Below are 18241 nucleotides of genomic sequence, written 5' to 3'. Positions count from 1 at the left end.
ATTGAAAGGGTGGTAGCAGATTGTCCTTAATATTACAAGGGGAATCAAGAAAATGTGGAGGTCAACCTGTGATGACTGTCAATTGATGATGATGATCTTGGATTGCAGCTAACAGTAAATAGTTCGCTTTGGTTTGAAGATTTCTTCAACAAAACATTGTTGGTTGTGCTTTGGTTAGTCATACACTTGAGCAAAAATTTTAGGCCCTGAGAGGGGGAAACATGGAGGTGGATGAGCGCAAAATTTACGCCGATCGGTTTACAGGTTTGTCGGACCATCCATCCCTGGGTCATTTTCCTGGGGGTGGGATAGGTAGACGGCAGAGTTACCAACCCGCGAGTGGCAGCTAGCTAATTACAGGCCGATAGTGTTAGAAATCAACTGGAATTTTCAAGTAGGCCTCTGGGTCCCCTTAGGCATGAGGAACTAGCTCAGTTGCTTGGCGGCAGCAGTAGTGCTGCCCATCCACAATGGCAGCTCTGTTGCCGAGTCTACTATTTTTAAAATTTAAAAAGCTGGAAAGCGCCTCCATGTTGAGGTACCCCTCCCTCCCCCATCCTTCAAAAGGCAGCCTGCTGCTTCTTCCATGCTGGGGGTCTGCTGTTGACTCTCTAGTTTTGAGAGCCCGCCTCTATCTTTAATTGGACAGCAAGCCAGCCCAGGTGCGACCATCAATTCACACGAGACGAAGAGTTGAAGTGAACAGTGGTTTTAATCAGCTAGAACTGAGCCTGCCTGCGACTGCTCTGTACTGAGTGCCGCCTACAGGCTGCAAATCTATATACCTCCCCTGTGGGGGTGAAGCCATAGGCAGAGCCCACAAGGGCATCAACATAATACAATACAATGTAATGCAATACAGTGGTGTAGCAGTAATACATTCACCACATGCCTTCTGGTCAATAGTTGGCCAGCTCAGGGGACAATCACTGCCAGGTGATTGTATCATGTTTCCTCCAGAGCGAGGGCTTCTGACTCCAACCTGGCCCTGGGTCTGGATCAAAACAGCAAAATCCTGCCATTTGAGGCAGAAGGATTTGAGTTCAAGTCTCTTTCCAGAGATGTTGACAAAGGTCTGTGCTGCCACTCCAGTACAATAGGCAGCATGGTAGCACAGTGGGTAGCACTGTTGCTTCACAGCTCCAGGGTCCCAGGTTCAATTCCCGGCTTGGGTCACTGTCTGTGCGGAGTCTGCACGTTCTCCCCGTGTCTGCACGGGTTTCCTCCGGGTGCTCCGGTTTCCTCCCACAAGTCCCGAAAGACGTACTGTTAGGTGAATTGGATATTCTGAATTCTCCCTCTGTGTACCCAAACAGGTGCCAGAATGTGGCGACTAGGGGCTTTTCACAGTGGCTTCATTGCAGTGTTAATGTAAGCCTACTTGTGACAATAAAGATTATTATTATTATTACATTATCTGGGATCCCGTCTTTCAGAAGCGTTCAGTCTTGGCCTTGACTGTACTCTTAGGTGACTAAAGAATTCCAAGGTACTATTTTAAGGAGTAGCATGGGAGCTATCCCCGGAGTCCTGGTCAATATTTATCCCTCAATCAACTTCACTAAAACAGATTACCTGGTCACTACCCCATTGCTGTGTTTGACTGCTGTGTTTACAACATTACAACAGAGGCAACACTTCAAAATTACACTTAATTGAATGTTGACCACCTTGAGACACACTGAGGCTGTGAAAGGTGCTATTTAAATGCAAGGTTTTTCAAATTCTGTATTCAGCAACTTCTGGCCTTGCAGTGTTCACACAAAGCATGGAAGTACAGGCACAACAGCATGGTTCCACGAGTGGCTTAGGGAGTAATGTCCTGTTTCCCACTGAATTTGCAGACCACACCAGTATTCAGGTTCAATATCCAGCATGCATTGCGGGCAGACAGCGTGGCATTCAGAGATCTATGACTGACTTCAACAACCCTGGCACCGGGAGATAAAGATTTCAAACATGATTTCCATTTCTGAATGTTTTTTTTCAAAATTCAGAATGCCCAATTCATTTTTTTCAATTAAGGGGCAATTCAGCGTAGCCAATCCACCTACCCTGCGTATGGTTGGGTTGTCGGGGCAAAACTCACGCAAACACAAGGAGAATGTACAAACTCCACACGGACAGTGGCCCAGAGCCGGTTATCGAACCTGGGACCTCGACACCGTGAGGCAGCGGTGCTAACCACTGAGCCACTGTGCTGCCCATTTCTGAATGTTAAAGACTTAGAACATAGAACATAGAACATAGAACAGTACAGCACAGAACAGGCCCTTCGGCCCTCAATGTTGTGCCGAGCCATGATCACCCCACTCAAACCCACGTATCCACCCTATACCCGTAACCCAACAACCCCCCCCCTTAATCTTACTTTTTTATTAGGACACTACGGGCAATTTAGCATGGCCAATCCACCTAACCCGCACATCTTTGGACTGTGGGAGGAAACCGGAGCACCCGGAGGAAACCCACGCACACAGGGGGAGGACGTGCAGACTCCACACAGACAGTGACCCAGCCGGGAATCGAACCTGGGACCCTGGAGCTGTGAAGCATTTATGCTAACCACCATGCTACCCTGCTGCCCCACTTCTGTCGAATGGGTGCCTTGCATCGATTATGAGGAAAGATGGTCTCTGCATGTTTGAGCACGCACAACCTATACCCCCGCCATTGCCAATTACAGCTTGCTAGCTCAATGTCTGCGCTTATAAACGAAGAAAAATCAGTTGGGCAAAGTACTGCAGAGCTGACAGTGCTGACAAAATGGTGCTCGAGCGTGAGTCACTGTCCCAATATAGCAGAGAAATCCAAAAAGGAAAATGCATCAGAGAAGACAGGATGAGGTCTTATTACTGACTTGTCACCCATTGTACTAAATAATGTAAATTTAATACGTACTGGTGTGATTTACAAACTAACAGGCAGGTGTAGGGCCTGTACTGAACTTTAAAGATTGCCCCAAAAGTTTTGTTGGCACCGGTCGTCAACCCCACAACATTAAAGTTGCACGATAAAATAGTGCCTATTAGCTAATTAAATTTGACATGTTTTAATCCTCCCTGTAGGCAGACATGTTTTATGATTTCTTTTTACAGCCCACTTGTCCCAGTTGACATTCAATATCAAAGAAAATTAAAATGAAGAAAGGAAATACAGCTCACTGACCTGATTTCTTCAAAGATCTCTGCCCATGAGTGATCAATCTAGAACCAGGTTTTGAGAAGTCAGAGGCTAAGGGGGCAAGATGTGAGATGGAATAAGCCGTGAAAATTCACAGAAATGATAAAGCAAATGGTGTGAAAGAATAATCGAGAATTTGTGCAAGGTCTTTAGCCAACTTCAATTTGAACAGAATCATTATCACTAAATACAAATTAAATTGTAATCTTGCCGTGCATTGCTTGGCTTCCCAGTTAAGATCAGCACCTGCACTGAGCTGCCGAGACTGACCAGATTTCACATTTTCTAGAGACATAGAAGATAGGAGGAGGAGGAGGCCATTCGGCCCTTTGAACCTGCTTCGCTTTTCCTCATGATCATGGCTGATCACCCAATTCAGTAACCTGTTCCTGATTACTCCCCGTATCCTTTGATCCCTTTAGCCCCAAGAGCTAAAGCTGACTGTTTGAAAACATACAGTGGTTTAGCCTTAACTGCTTTCTGTGAATTCCACAGGCTCACCACTCTCTGGGTGAAGGCGTTTCTCCTCATCTCAATCCTAAATGGTTCACCTCATTATTATGATCCCGGATGGGAACCTGACTATTTGTAAAACTGTGAGGAAAGGTTACTGCAACTCGGGAGTGGTGGCACTGACCAATAGGTATCTTATCTGTTAAACAAAACATTAATTTAAACACAGAATTAACTAAATTACCAACAGAGAAATTGTTTTATTCGCTGCCTTCATGAAACGGGCGCCAGATGCCCGTTTGGGGCATCTAGAGGCCCGATTGGCACGGGAGCACCACGACTGTGCTCGGGAGGGGACAGGCCTGCGATCGGTCCCCACCGATCGTCGGGCCAGCGTGCAAAACAGACGCACTCTTTCCCCTCCGCCGCCTGGCAAGATCAAGCCACCACGTTTTGCCGGGCAGCTGAGGAGAAAGACGGCAACTGCGCATGCGCGGGTTGGCGTTGTCCAACCTGCGCATGCGCGGCTGACGTCATCGGCCGCGTCAACCGCCGTGACGCACAGGGCCGCGCTCCTAGCCCCGCCCGGGGGGGTGAATCGGCCCCAGAAGTGGCCGTGAAGGCTGCCTTGGGTCATGGCCTGTCCCACGGCAGCCTTTACGATTTGCGTAGAATCGCGCCCACTACTCCTCAGAAATTGCCGACACCTAAGTTGTCCTTTAAATGTAAACAATATTCCATTAGCTAGCGAGCTATAAAAAAAAGTTCTCAAATCTATTAGCAGAACACTTCACCTACAAAATCAATGATTACGTCACCTTTATGACCTCTTAATCACAACTTTAGCAGTCATACTGACTGTATGCATCTTAATCCAGGTTTTACTAATATTACAGCAAAGAATATATAATATATAAAATATGAAAATTTCTTCCATTCATTATAGCATATACTTAGCATGTGATCCATGCTTTTGGACTCCCCCAACATCGGGAACATCCTTCCTGCATCTATCCTCTCTGGCCCTGTTAGAATTTTACAGATTTCTATGATATCATCCCTCATCCTTCTGAACTCCAATGAATATAATCCTAACCGACTCAATCTCTCCTCACACATCAGTCCCGCCATCACGGAAATCAATCTGATAAACCTTCGCTGCACTCCCTCCATAGCAAGAACATCCTCAGATAAGAGGACCAAAACTGCACACAATACTCCAGGTTTGGCTTTAGCATAATGTATATCATGTTCTGATTTTTAAAAAAACTTTGCCATATGACAGTACGGGAGATGGATTGTTAATAACCATCTCCTCCTTCAATGATTGTGATTCTTCTCCTCAGCATCTGAGAGGCGACTCCTGAGGCGGTGACTTGGTAACAATGCCAATTAAAAACGTGCAAGGAGAGAGCTGTGGTGTCAGATCTTCACTTTTTGTGAAAAATAGATGCTGTCTTTGCCTCTGACAGGAAGGAATCAATTGATACAGCAAACTATTGACTGAGGCCCAAATAGCATTTTGCCCAGAAGAAAGGTCTCAGTCAACTCAAAACATTAACTTGCCCCACAGATGTTGCCAGACCCATGGAGGATATCTAGCCCTGTTTATTTTGTATTTGCATCATCTGCCGTTCTCACCTGTTAACAGGAGGCAAGCCTGGATCTAGAACCATCTGCAATTAGCGTTGGTGACATCTTGGATAATTTAGTCTCTAATCCTGAAAAGGATAGAAATCTGTGGTTTTTCTGCTGCCCTGTGGTAATTGTAGGACAGATAACGTCAGACTGCGGCTTATTGAATCAACGACATGACAATGTGCACTGCCCTTCAACCATACATTTGGCATTTATCTATTCTTAATATTTTACGTTTTGATATATATTAGATGCACTGTGAACATTAATTTTAAGTGCAACTGTCAGTCAGCGATCATATTAATGAAAACATCTTATACGTCCCTTTCACAAATGATTTTAGTTATCTGCTGATGTGTAGAAACAATATTTGAAGGAAGTGTGACTGTGAATGGCAATTAAGATACCGTACTGAGGCCAGCTAACTGTCAGAGAAATTATATGAAAAAAAATGAATTTGCATTTAAATGATACCTTATTACATTTTCAGGATACCTCACAGTGCGTTATAGCCAGTGATTTGTTTTTGAATTGCGAGTTGCTGCTGTCTATGGGTATACTTCAAGAAGGCATTCAATTAAATCACTCAGAAGAGATTTTTGACTAAAGTTGAAGACCATGGAATTGAAGATCAGATAATGGCTTGTTGGGGAATTGGCTGAATGGCAGGAGACAGATAGGGATAATGGGCAAGTAATACAACTGGTAAAATGTGATGAACATTGTCCCACAGGGATCTATTTTGGGACACAATCATTCACTGTAATTTCAATAATGACTTGCGATGATGGGATAGTGAGTTACAGATCCAAGTTTGCCAATAGCGCAATGAAATCAGTGTAGAAGGAAACAAAATGACAAAAGGATATCAATAGATCACATGAATCGGCAAAACTGTGACACATGGATTTCAAAGTAAATGAGGAAGTAAATCAGTTATGAGGAAATCCACTTTGGATCTGAAAAGGTTGGACCTTTCTCACTGGTGAAAAGCTAGTGTAAGAGTGCTTCCTCTTTATTTCCTTTGTTCCCATTTCTTTTGTTTAGTTTTGGTCCCTGGACCCATAACCGGGATGTGCCTTTGAGTAGGTGATATAAATTTGAAACAACTTGCTCGCTTGTTCCCTGGCTTTGTATTTTGGAGAGGAGAAACCACACTCCTCAGCACCGAGTGGATCTTCGGAACCAGATTGTGGAGGTAGTTGGTTCTATTGGTTAACTGGCTACCAGTGGGTTGGCCAGAGACAATGTCCCATCTGACAACAGTCAGATTGGTTCCTGTGTGATGCTTTCTAAAAGAACTGGGCAGAGGTTCTCTCTCCCTCTCTTCAGCTTGCTGAAGTGAAAGAACTGCTCTATTGTTCTGAACGCAGTGAGTGCCCAGCACATTCTCTGTTGTAAACCTGAAATGATGTTGAGATTGAAGAGAAAGTAGACAACCTTGCCAGGGAAAACCATCTCAGGCCTAGAAGGAAGAGCACCAAAACGAAAGCCTGAACTTCAGAAAGACATTGACTGAAAGTTAACCCAGTGCATCAATGATCCTTATCTTTATATTTTTATTTGTATTTAGTTTCCCTTCCCACCACCCTTTCCTCTCTGTGTTGTCTGTGTGTGTGCATGCGTATGTGTGTGGAGAGTGGAGTGAGTTAGGAAGGGGGGGGGGGGGTAGAAAAGGGGTATGAGGTAGTCAGTTACATTTTCTGTCCATTTAAGTATAATACTGTACATAGTAAAAGGTTAATTGTGTTTTAAAGTTACAAACCTGGTAACTGTAGTTTATTAGGTTCGATCAAGTATTTAGGGTATTTTAAATAAAATTTAGGACTGGATTATCCGGTCCTCCAGCCGAGGAGGAGGCTCACCGTTCGCTGGTGATTCCCTCTCCTTGCCACGGGTCAATGGGAATTTCTATTGAAGTCACCCAGCTCTGCTGGAAAACCGCCGATGGTGGTGGTTGGGCGGGGGGGGGGGGGGGGGGGGGGGGGTGCGTGCGTTGCTGGAGGGAAAATAGAACTCAATGGCCAGAGAATTCCGGCCCTAATTTCACCTGTGTTGCAACTCTGGGTCAAGTGGGGCTGGAATTGACCACGCACTAGCCCAATTGGGTTGTGACATTCGAAACAAAGAGGTTGAAAGAGACTTGGAGGCTCATGTACTTAGATCATTAAAATATCATGGAGGGGTTCAGAAAATAATCAAAAAAGCTAGTGGAATGCTGGGCATTATATCTAGAAAACTTGGACCATAACTAACAAGTAGGAGTACGCATATAGAACAGTACAGCACAGAACAGGCCCTTCAGCCCTCAATGTTGTGCCGAGCTATGATCACCCTACTCAAACCCACGTATCCACCCTATACCCGTAACCCAACAACCCCCCCTTAACCTTACTTTTATTAGGACACTACGGGCAATTTAGCATGGCCAATCCACCTAACCCGCACATCTTTGGACTGTGGGAGGAAACCGGAGCACCCGGAGGAAACCCACGCACACAGGGGGAGGACGTGCAGACTCCACACAGACAGTGACCCAGCCGGGAATCGAACCTGGGACCCTGGAGCTGTGAAGCATTTATGCTAACCACCATGCTACCCTGCTGCCCCAATGGCATCTTGAGTCTGCTCCACCATTTAATAACATCACGATCGATCTGATCTTAGCCTTATTTCCAATTTCCTTCCTGCCCTCATAACCCTTGACTTCCTAAAGTTGAACAATCTGTCTATCTCAACCATGAATATATTCTATGATCCAGCTCTTTGGGTAGAGAACTCAAAAGCCTCATGACCCTTGGAGAGAAGAAATTCTTCCTTAACTTTGTCTTAAATGGGCTACCGCTTACTCTGCAGCTATGTACCCCTTTCACGATTCCCCCATGGGAGGAAACCTCTTCTCTGCATCCATCCTGTTATGTCTCCTCAGGATCTTTTATGTTTCAATAAGGTCACCACTCAATTTTCTGAAGCCCAATGAATACAGGTCCGGCCTGCTCAACCCTTCATCAGAAGATAGCCCCTGTAACCCATGAATCAGCCTGGTTAACTTTTCTGACCGGCCTCCAATGCAAGAATTTCCCTCCAGAAAAAGGAAGACCAAAATCGTACACAATACTCTAGGTATGGCCTCAGCAATAAGCTGGACAGGTATAACAAGACTTCCCGACTTTTCTACTCCACCACTCCTTGCAATAAAGGTCAACATTCCATTTGCCTTCCTAATTACTTGTTGTCTCTGCACGCTAATGTCTTGCGTACAAGGGCATTCAGATGCTACAATATTCTGTGGGCTATATTACAAGCAGGAAGGAGTTACCTACAGTAATGCAAAGCCCTGTTTAGATCACACCTGGAGAACCGTAAATAGCCCCCAGCACTTCACTGTAAGAAATTGGCCTTGGAGGAAGTACAGCAGAGATTTACCAGAATGATAACTGGGTTGAATTTCAAACTCAGATTATACTAGGGTTGTAGTCCCTTGAATTCAGAAAGTTAGGGGCTGCTTTTAGTGTAATTTTCAAGATAATACTGTTAGGATATCGCACCAGACTCCAACTTTTGTCAGGATACCGGACAAGAACCCCAAACAGTTTTTAAAATGTATAAAACTGTGAAGAAAGGATACCTCACCTTGGAGTATGGAACTTTTATTTTAAAACAAACTTTAATTTCAATATAGAATTAACCACATTAACATCAAATAAATAGATTTACAATTATCAGTTAAACAGTTCTTAATCACAAGGGAAAACTTTAACTTACTATATATGCCTGTCATTAACTTCAATGAAGCAGCTCAATACAGTTCAACTGCCACCTATAAATAAAGTTGACAAACATATTACTTGTTTAGTTGTGTAGAGACTTTTGGAGAGATAGGCCCTTTCAGGAGCAGAACCAGGACACTTCTTCTCAACCTAGCAGCATTTGTCAAAACTGCTGTTCAACTTAAAATCCTTCTGTCTTCCCAGACTCAAATCCTAAGGCAAAACTGCCAAACTACAGGCAGACCTAGCTCCTCCCATTAATTACATCATGTCTCCCACTAGGATGTCACTTGACCTGCTTAGCTAGGACTAAATACAACCCCTCATGAATTATCTAATCTCCAGGGAATCTCACATAATCATAATCGTATCTCGTTAGACCTCTATATTTAAACAAGTAAATGATTAGAATCAATCATGGTCTCACCATTTATGTCTTCTTAATTACAGCTTTAGAAGATCCACAGTCTGGATGCTTTAACCTAGGTTCTTTAACAATATTACTGCAACAAATATATTCCTTAACCCATGGTTTTAATAATATTACTGTCACAAATATAAAATATACTGTATAACAATTTCTACATTCATAATACAGGGAACTGTTAAGGTAACTTTGCACATACAAGTTGTGATCAAAATTTGGGACTCTGTTTAGTAATTAATGCTAAGTCAATTGTTAATTTTAAATCTGAAATTTGTCAATTTTTGATAACCAAAGATGTCAAGGGGCAGGGAGCAAAGGTCAGAAATCAGCCATGACCTCATTGGATAGTGAAACAGGCTGAAGGAGCTAATAGGTTTACGGATGTAATTATCTTTGTCTGCTACATAGACAAGTTCAGAGGTCAGAGGCTTGTGCACTCCAAAGCAAGTCCTGAACATGGGGGAAGTTTACTTCCAACATTAAAAATGTCTGCAGTAGGAAGTGTTATAATACTTCATTTTATTACCATGGGTGGGATTCTCCAGTTTCCGAGCTGAATGTTTCTCATGTCTAGTGTCGTTCGCTAGTGGTGGGATTGTCTTTTCCTGCCGCTTGTCAATGGGATTTCCATTGAAGCCACTCCACACTGCAAGGAAACCGGCAGACGGAGGTGCACTGCCAGAGGGAGAACAGAATCCCAATGGCTGGAGAATTCTGGCCTATGTAGCTTTTGATACAAATTAGACTCAGGTACTAAAAATATTTAGAGTCGTGAGATGTAACTCTGAACCTCAGTTTGACTCATTTTATCGCATCCGACTGTCTCAACCTTCTGACCAGGAGGTATTAAGCCCCACATAAGCACTTGTATATATAAACTTGGTTGAGACTACAGCACTGAGACATGCTGTACTTTTTGAGGTGTTACCTTTCGGGTTCAAGGTTAAACTATCTGATGTTCAGATGGATAATGGAAAAGCTTAAAGTTCTGTACAAACCAAAGGAAGTTCTCCAATTGTCTATCCACAATCATACATGAATTAATCATATCAAGGAGGGCAGGATTTAGTCAAACATCAGCTTTTCACATAATCTGTAAACCAGCTAAATATTTATAGGTATCGGTTGGACATAATTTCAGTCTCTCTGGTTTGTCATGCTATTTGTCTAACATCCAGTTCTCGATGAACAAAAATTTCCTCCAATTAAATAGGAAGAAGACTGAAGCCATTGGACGGGATGTTACAGCCCTGTCTGCTGTTGGGATTGTCCAGCCCCACTGAAGGTGAAAGGACTTTTGACAGAGCTGCCGAATCCCCCGCGACAGGTCCCAACATGATGGTGCCAGAAAATCCCGGCCATTGACTTTGGTGCTTCTGACCACATATGGGTTGCATCATCCAAACCACCTACATCCATCTCTGTAAAATTGTGTGTCCCTATCCCACCTCAGCTCATCGGCTACTGAAATCCCCATCACACTTTTGTTACCACTAGGCTTGACTTCAATGCTCCACAGATTGGCCCTCATCTTGCACCCTCGGTAAAGTTGAACTCATTCAGAACTCTGTGGCCTGTGCACTAAATTGTCCAGCATCTCATTCATCTGTCACCCTTGTGCTGGCTGATCTGATCTGCCCTCTACCTCAATTTCAAAATTCCCACCCTCTATTTTCAAATCACTCCGTTGTCTCATCAATCTCTACCTCCTTCTGTTCTGCGGCTTTCTGACATCCCTGCGTGCCTCCAATTCTGGCTCATCCCAGATTTCTATCTCTTCACTATTGGCGAATAGTGGTGGTGGATGACTTGGAGGGGAACCTTCAGGTGGTGGGGTGCCCTATGCACCAGAATTATTTCCCTCAACCTCTCCACTTCTCTTTCCTCCTATAAGACACTCCCATAAGTCCTATCATTGTGACATTTGTCCTAATTTCCATTTAGTTGCCTGGTCCAAATTACATTTAATAATGCTTCTGTGATCTTCTGTGGGACGTGTTGCTTTGTAAAAGGCACTGCACAAATGCAGGTTGGTTTTGTTGTTGCCTGTTTTAAAGTGTAATGCCTAACAGTGAATCCAGCTGATTGCTTCGATACCGACTCGCAAATAGGAACACGAAAATAGTTTCTCAGTGTATTTCAGTTCCCGTGAGAAGAATTCCATCAGATGATTTGATATTTAAAATTGGATTTCTTCTGGATTCCGAATATACAGGGAACATTTTGTCAACATTTTGTGTTCATAGCTGAATGTGGGAGCAAGACGAGAACATGTGTAGCAGTGTTCTTTATTGCCTTCTGTCTCCAGTGTTTCCTCAGGGAGAGGAGAGAGGGTGATGTATCTGTGCAATGTGATACATTCAGTACATTTTCCTTTCCCAGCTGTTTCATGTTCTGCTGCGATTGTGAATTTTTAATCAATAATAATTTAGGGGATGTGGGTGTTGCTGTTCGTGCCAGCATTTGTTGCCCATCCCTAGTTGCTCGTCAGATGGTGGTGGTGAGTAGCCCCCTTGAACTACTACAGCCCCTGCGTTGTAGGTACACCCACTGTGCTGTTGGGGAGGGAGTTCCAGGAATTTGCCAATGCGACAGCGAAGGAAGGGCGATATATTTCAAAGTCAGGCTGGTGAGTGACTTGGAGGGGAACCTCCAGGTGATGGGTTTCCCAGGTATCTGCTGCTTTTTACTTATAGACGGTAATGGTTGTGGGTTTAGAAGGTGCTGTCTAAGGAACCTTGGCAAGTTACTGCAGTGCCTCTTGTAGATGGTATATACGGCTGCCATTGTTCATCGGTGGTGGAAGGTTTGAATGTTTGTGGAAGGGGGAGCAATCAAGCGGGTTGCTTTGGCCTGGATGGTGTCAAGCTTCTTGGGTGTTGTTGGAGCTGCACTGATCCAGAAAAGTGGAGAGTATTCCATTACACTCTTGACTTGTGAATGTTTGTATTCATGATGCAGGTGGACAATATTTTGGGCTATTATTTCTAGAATTGGCTCACTGAATAGCAGGGCCTGAGGTTGGAGAGACCTTTATTCTTGAGGAGATGAAAGACCTTTTCCAGTTTAATGTCTTCCGATTGACATCTGGAAACGTGCCCTTGAAGTTTCTGAATTGTCTGGGTAGGGTCTTGTTTTTTCATATGAAAGATGGCAGGAGCGGTTCGAGGAGCTGGATAACCAGTCGAGGAGGAAGAATTTGCGGATCCTGGGCCTCACGGAGGGGCTGGAGGGGTCGGACCTAGCGGCCTATGTGGTGATTATGTTAAACTCGTTGATGGGGGCTGGGTCCTTCCAGGGGCCCCTGGAGTTAGAGGGGCCCCACAGAATTCTGGCTAGGAGGCCCAAGCCGAAGAGCCGCCGTAGGCGGTGTTGGTGAGGTTTCATTGGTTCGTGGATCGTGAGTGTGTGCTCTGGTGGGCCAAGAAGGAGCGGAGCAGCAAGTGGGAGAACACGGAGGTGCGGATCTTCCAGGACTGGAGTGCGGAGGTGGCGAGGCGGAGGGCCGGGTTCAACCGGATGAAGGCGGTGCTCCACAGACGGAGTGTGAAGTTCGGCATGTTGCAGCCGGCGCGTCTGTGGGTCACCTATAAGGATCGGCACCATTATTTTGAGTCCCCGGAGGAGGCGTGGGCCTTTATGCAAGCCGAGAAATTGGACTCAAACTGAGGGTCTAGGATGGGGGATGTTGTATAATATTGTATTTGCATTTGCTTGGTTTAGTGTAAGAATGTCGTACTGTTTTTTCTATATGGGTTTTTTGTTTTTTCGTATGTCTTCAAATTTGTCAACAAAACATAAGTGACTTGATTCAAATGGGAACAAAGTCCCAAAGCGAGTCCATTTAGCTGGGTGTTTCCCAATGCTCACAGCACCGAGAAACACATGGCTATACAACGTGACTCGCGTTGTATCATAGAATTTACAGTGCAGAAGGAGGCCATTCGGCCCATCGAGTCTGCACTGGCTCTTGGAAAGAGCACCCTACCCAAGGTCAACACCTCCACCCTATCCCCATAGCCCAGTAATCCCACCCAACACTAAGAGCAATTTTTGGACACTAAGGGCAATTTTTCATGGCCAATCCACCTAACCTGCACATCTTTCGACTGTGGGAGGAAACCGGAGCACCCGGAGGAAACCCACCCACACACGGGGAGGATGTGCAGACTCCGCACAGACAGTGACCCAAGCCGGAATCGAACCTGGGACCCTGGAGCTGTGAAGCAATTGTGCTATCCACAATGCTACCGTGCTGCCCGTATATGGGGCCTCAATGGGGAACGAGTGGCCGGGACCTCACAAAGTCTTGTTTTGTACACTGGGAAGCTCCACTCGGCAGAACTCCCCAGTGTAGCGAGAGATAGGGATGTCATTTAACTAGCTGTCTCGCTGTAATATGCAGATTTTCCAATAAGTGATCCCACCCACAATGGGCAACCTCTCATGAGATCGCATTGGATCTCGCAAGGCGTTGCAAGCCAGGTGGATCCCGGGAGCTGGTTTCCTGACTTTTATCGGCCACGTTGCACCACAGCAAGCTGCCTTTCCAGCACAGAGTGGCCATTGACGTTCTCTGAGTAGGTTAATAAAATTGTGCAAAGAGTCATCACATCAAGTAAAATGAGTAACAGTTTTAAGATTCGATTGAATAGGCCGTTGAAGGAAAGGGAGATTAAACTGATATGAGGACTGGGTGGGTGTAAGGGATGTGGGCTGCTGTTGGTTAAAGTAACTAATACAGATTGGTTGGATCGAACGGTCTCGACGAGATTTTAACTCTCTCAGAACTTAGAGAATTAAAATTGGGCCCACTGTTTCTGTTTTGACTTTCCATATCAAAAGTATTATTACCAGAAAGATTCATTCAGGAATTAAGATTGCAACTGGTGAGGCGATCTGTTTGTTAATTGACCCATTTTCTTATCTCTTACTTTTGTTTTGCTCTTTCTCTTCCTCAAGACTCCCTGATCATCCCCACCTGGGAACCATTTTCCCAGTGCTCGTCAATGCCGCTCATCAGGCAGCAATGACCTTCCTGTGTAGGCTAATTCCTGGCTGATGAAAAGCCTTTTCCTCAGAAATACCGATAAAATAGAGATCACAGCACGTGAAGGAGAGCTGGTGGAGAAGTTCAGGATTATCAGCAAAATTTTAGCAGTCCAATACTTTACACCACCACACTTTCAAACATGATCTATTCACCACAGCAGACAGATTCTGGAATGTTTCCAATTCTTTTCACTCTGCCATCAAGACAGCGATTGTGACAAACCCACTGGAAAGCACAAAAGGGTTAGTGGATTTGTAATATTCAAGTAGTTCAGGGAGGTGGCTCACCACACAGCAGTTACAAGACTGTGAATTTGGGATTTATTAAAGAGACATTATCAGAGATGCCTGTTTACTCAGCCTGTACCAGACCTGCATGTTTAGCAATGTTGTTGGAGGTTAATATATGTTCTTTCCGTTCCCTCGTGTGGTGCTTTGACAGAGAAATTCACGGTTTTCACTCAGAAGAGGATCTTAGATCTCTTTCAAATTATATAACCTTCTCTGACTGATCCTTCTGCATTCTCTTCTTTAAAATAAATTTAGAGCACCAAATTCATTTTTTAATTCCAATTAAGGGGCAGTTTAACGCCAATCAACCAACCCTGCACATTTTGGGCCGTGAGACCCACGTAGACAAGGGGAGAATATGCAAACTCCACATGGACAGTGACCTGGGGCTGGGATTGAACCCGGGTCCCTGGCACTGTGAGGCACCAGTGCTAACCATTGCACCACCGTACCGCCCCATCCTTCTGCATTCTCACCAATTGGGAGGACCTGACTGTATCATCTGGTTCAGGTTAGGTTGATGGTGTCAAAGGACCACCTCGTTCCCCTTGTACTTCAGTATTTCCTACGTTGGAATTTTTCCACAAAACCATAAGACATAGGAGTAAATGGAGCCCATCGAGACTGCTCCGCCATTCAATCATGGCTAATATTTTTCTCATCCCCATTCTCCTGCCTTCTCCCCATAACCACTGATCCCCTTATTAATCAAGAACCTATCTATCTCTGACTTAAAGACATTCAGTGATTTGGCCTCCACAGCCTTCTGCAGAAAAGAGTTCCACAGATTCACCACGCTCTGGCTGAAGAAATTCCTCCTCATTTCTGTTTTAAAGGTCCCTTAAGTCTGAGATTGTGTCCTCTGGTTCTAGTTTTTCCTACAAGTAGAAACATCCTCTCCACATCCACTCTATCCAGGCCTCACAGTATCCTGTAAGTTTCAATACCTCATCCTTCTAAACTCCAATGAGTACAGACCCAGAGTCCACAACCGTTCCTCATACGAAAAGCTCTTTATTCCAAGGATCAGTCTTGGGAACCTCTTCTGGACCCTTTCCAAGGCCGGCACATCCTTCCTTAGGTACGGGGCCCAAAACTGCTCCCAGTACTCCAAATGTGGTCTAACATTGCCTTTTACAGCCTCAAAATTACATCCCTGCTCTTGTATTCTAGCCCTCTCGACGTGAATGCTAACATTCCATTTGCCTTCCTAACTGCCGACTGAACCTGCATGTTAACCTTAAGAGAATCTTGCACAAGGACTCCCAAGTCCCCTTGTGCTTCTGATTTCCTAAGCATTTCCCCATTTACAAAATAGTCTATGCTTCCATTCCTCCTTCCAAAGTGCATAACCTCACACTTTTCCACATTGTATTTCATCTGCCAGTTCATAGCCCACTCTCCTAGCCTGTCCAAATCCTTCTGCAGCCCCCCGTTTCCTCAATACTACCTGTCCCTCTCCAGATCTTTGTATCATCTGCAAATGTAGCAAGGCAGCCTTGAGTTCCTTCTTCCAGATCATTAATGCATATTGTGAAAAGTTGTGGTCCCAGCACAGACCCCTGAGGTACATCACTAATCACCGGCTGCCATCCTGAAAAAGACTCTCTGCCTTCTGCCAGTCAGCCAATCCTCTATCCATTCAGGATCTTACCCTTAACGCCATGGGCTCTTAACTTTTTTAACAGTCTCCTATGCGGCACCTTCTCAAAGGCCTTCTGGAAATCTAAATAAATCACGTCCACTGGTTCTCCTTTGTCTAACTTCCTTGTTACCTCCTCAAAGAACTCGAACAGATTTGTCAGACATGACCTCTCCTTGGTGAAGCCATGCTGACTCAGTCCTATTTTATCATGCACTTCCATGATAATGGACTCTAAAATCTTACCAATGACCAAAGTCAGGCTAACCGGCCTATAATTTCCCATCTTCTGCCTCCCTTCCTTCATAAACAGCGGTGTTCATTGCACTATGCCCCATGAAGCCATGACAATGGCAGTAAATTAGGATAATTGCTCATTTTTAATGTCAGGAGAGTCAAATGGTTGAACTGAAAGGCGACATCTCTCCCAGCGTTTTACTGAATGAAACAAAAATACTCCAATGAGTGCATCATCCAATTGAGTGGAATTAGGGCTAGGGATTAATCAGACTTTCATCAGTTTATTGCTCATGACAATGTTCTTTTTAAATTGCAAGCGTATTTAATTGACTGAGGATAGATATAACATTAGCTGCCCTGATGTGTAAACGTCCATGAGTACACTTCATGTGAGTATAAATAGACACAATGTAGAAATGCGTTTTGAAACAAAGCATTTAGGAAGAAATATGCTGGAATACGCTTGAGTAGAAAATACATATGTCAATTTCAGAGCAATGTTTGCTGATTAATAATACTTAAAGAACTTACAAATACGGCACATGGCCCTTGCTAAACCGATCATCCAGTCTCGTCTTTCTTAAATAGAGGCCAGCGGCTCCCTCTGTGGCAAGAACTTGTGCCAGGAGATTTGCGTTCCATCCTACACTTCATCATATCGTTTCAAGCTCGATATTGTAATAGTGTTTCAAGTATACAGGCTGAGTACAGAGTACAGGTCCATGTTATGGAAAAGGCGATGGCTACAATGTTGGCGCCAACATTTTGCACTTCAGATCTCCAAGGTTCCATGTGAGGAGGTTAATTTTAACTTTGGGTGAAAGTGTAAATAGACGATGTCAAGTTAGCCACACCAGTCGCCCTGCCCCATATTTCTCTCATTAAATTTGAATGAAAGGAAAATTAACCATAGTGAAGTACGGGCAGTATATTCAATACACCCCATTATACCAAAGTTAAAATGACTCCCATGACTTTGAAAGATTAATTTTTCCCTCAGAGTGCATGCCATTCTAGTTGACGGGACATGTTTGGATAATGTGGTCTAATCAGTGAATTGGCCCTTGTTCTCACATGCAGAATGACACGGATCTTGTGGTAAAGAATGACCAATTACAAGGAGATATTGGAAATCTGCCAGACATCTCTCTTGTGAGTATTTTACTTGGTATCGTGCTGCTCATCTGTCATTTAACATTGTTTCTTTCCTCTGTATACGTAATAGAATTTGATTTGTGTTTCTCAGACTACGGAAATAATGTAATTTGCTTTTCCCGCCAGCAGCGCATCCCCGCTCACGGGTTTTCCCGACGGCGTGGGGTGGCTTCAACGGGAAAACAGTGGGAGTATAGAATTCCGTCGCCACCGAGCGGCACGCCACCTTTAAACAAGAGGTTGTGGAAAACGCATAATCCAGCCCAACATTTATCATTATTCTATATTGTTGCTGTCAACTCATTTGAAGATTATTAATTAAGATCATAATAACAGAAGTAACATTGAAACATGCTGTGAAAAACTACTTTGTCAGCAGGACCCCTGCTT

At 44.3% G+C, this 18241-nt stretch overlaps 1 protein-coding gene across 5 annotated transcripts in view; it reads left to right on the top strand.

Moving 5' to 3' along the window:
- Window positions 1–18241, top strand: part of whrna (whirlin a) — a 251445-nt gene that overhangs the window by 191898 nt on the left and 41306 nt on the right. For 4 of the 5 annotated variants that reach the window (XM_038781827.1, XM_038781825.1, XM_038781823.1 and 1 more), the window contains one exon: window positions 17777–17848. The exons of the other annotated variant lie outside the window; for it this stretch is intronic. In XM_038781827.1, the coding sequence (XP_038637755.1) occupies window positions 17777–17848 (72 nt within the window). The remainder of the gene's footprint in view (window positions 1–17776; window positions 17849–18241) is intronic. 5 annotated transcript variants of the gene reach the window in all.

The sequence above is a fragment of the Scyliorhinus canicula genome, chromosome 21 (genome assembly GCF_902713615.1).
Source record: "Scyliorhinus canicula chromosome 21, sScyCan1.1, whole genome shotgun sequence".
Taxonomy (NCBI): domain Eukaryota; kingdom Metazoa; phylum Chordata; class Chondrichthyes; order Carcharhiniformes; family Scyliorhinidae; genus Scyliorhinus; species Scyliorhinus canicula.
The sequence above is the reverse complement of the archived record's forward strand: the minus strand, read 5'-3'. Positions and strand labels throughout refer to the sequence as shown.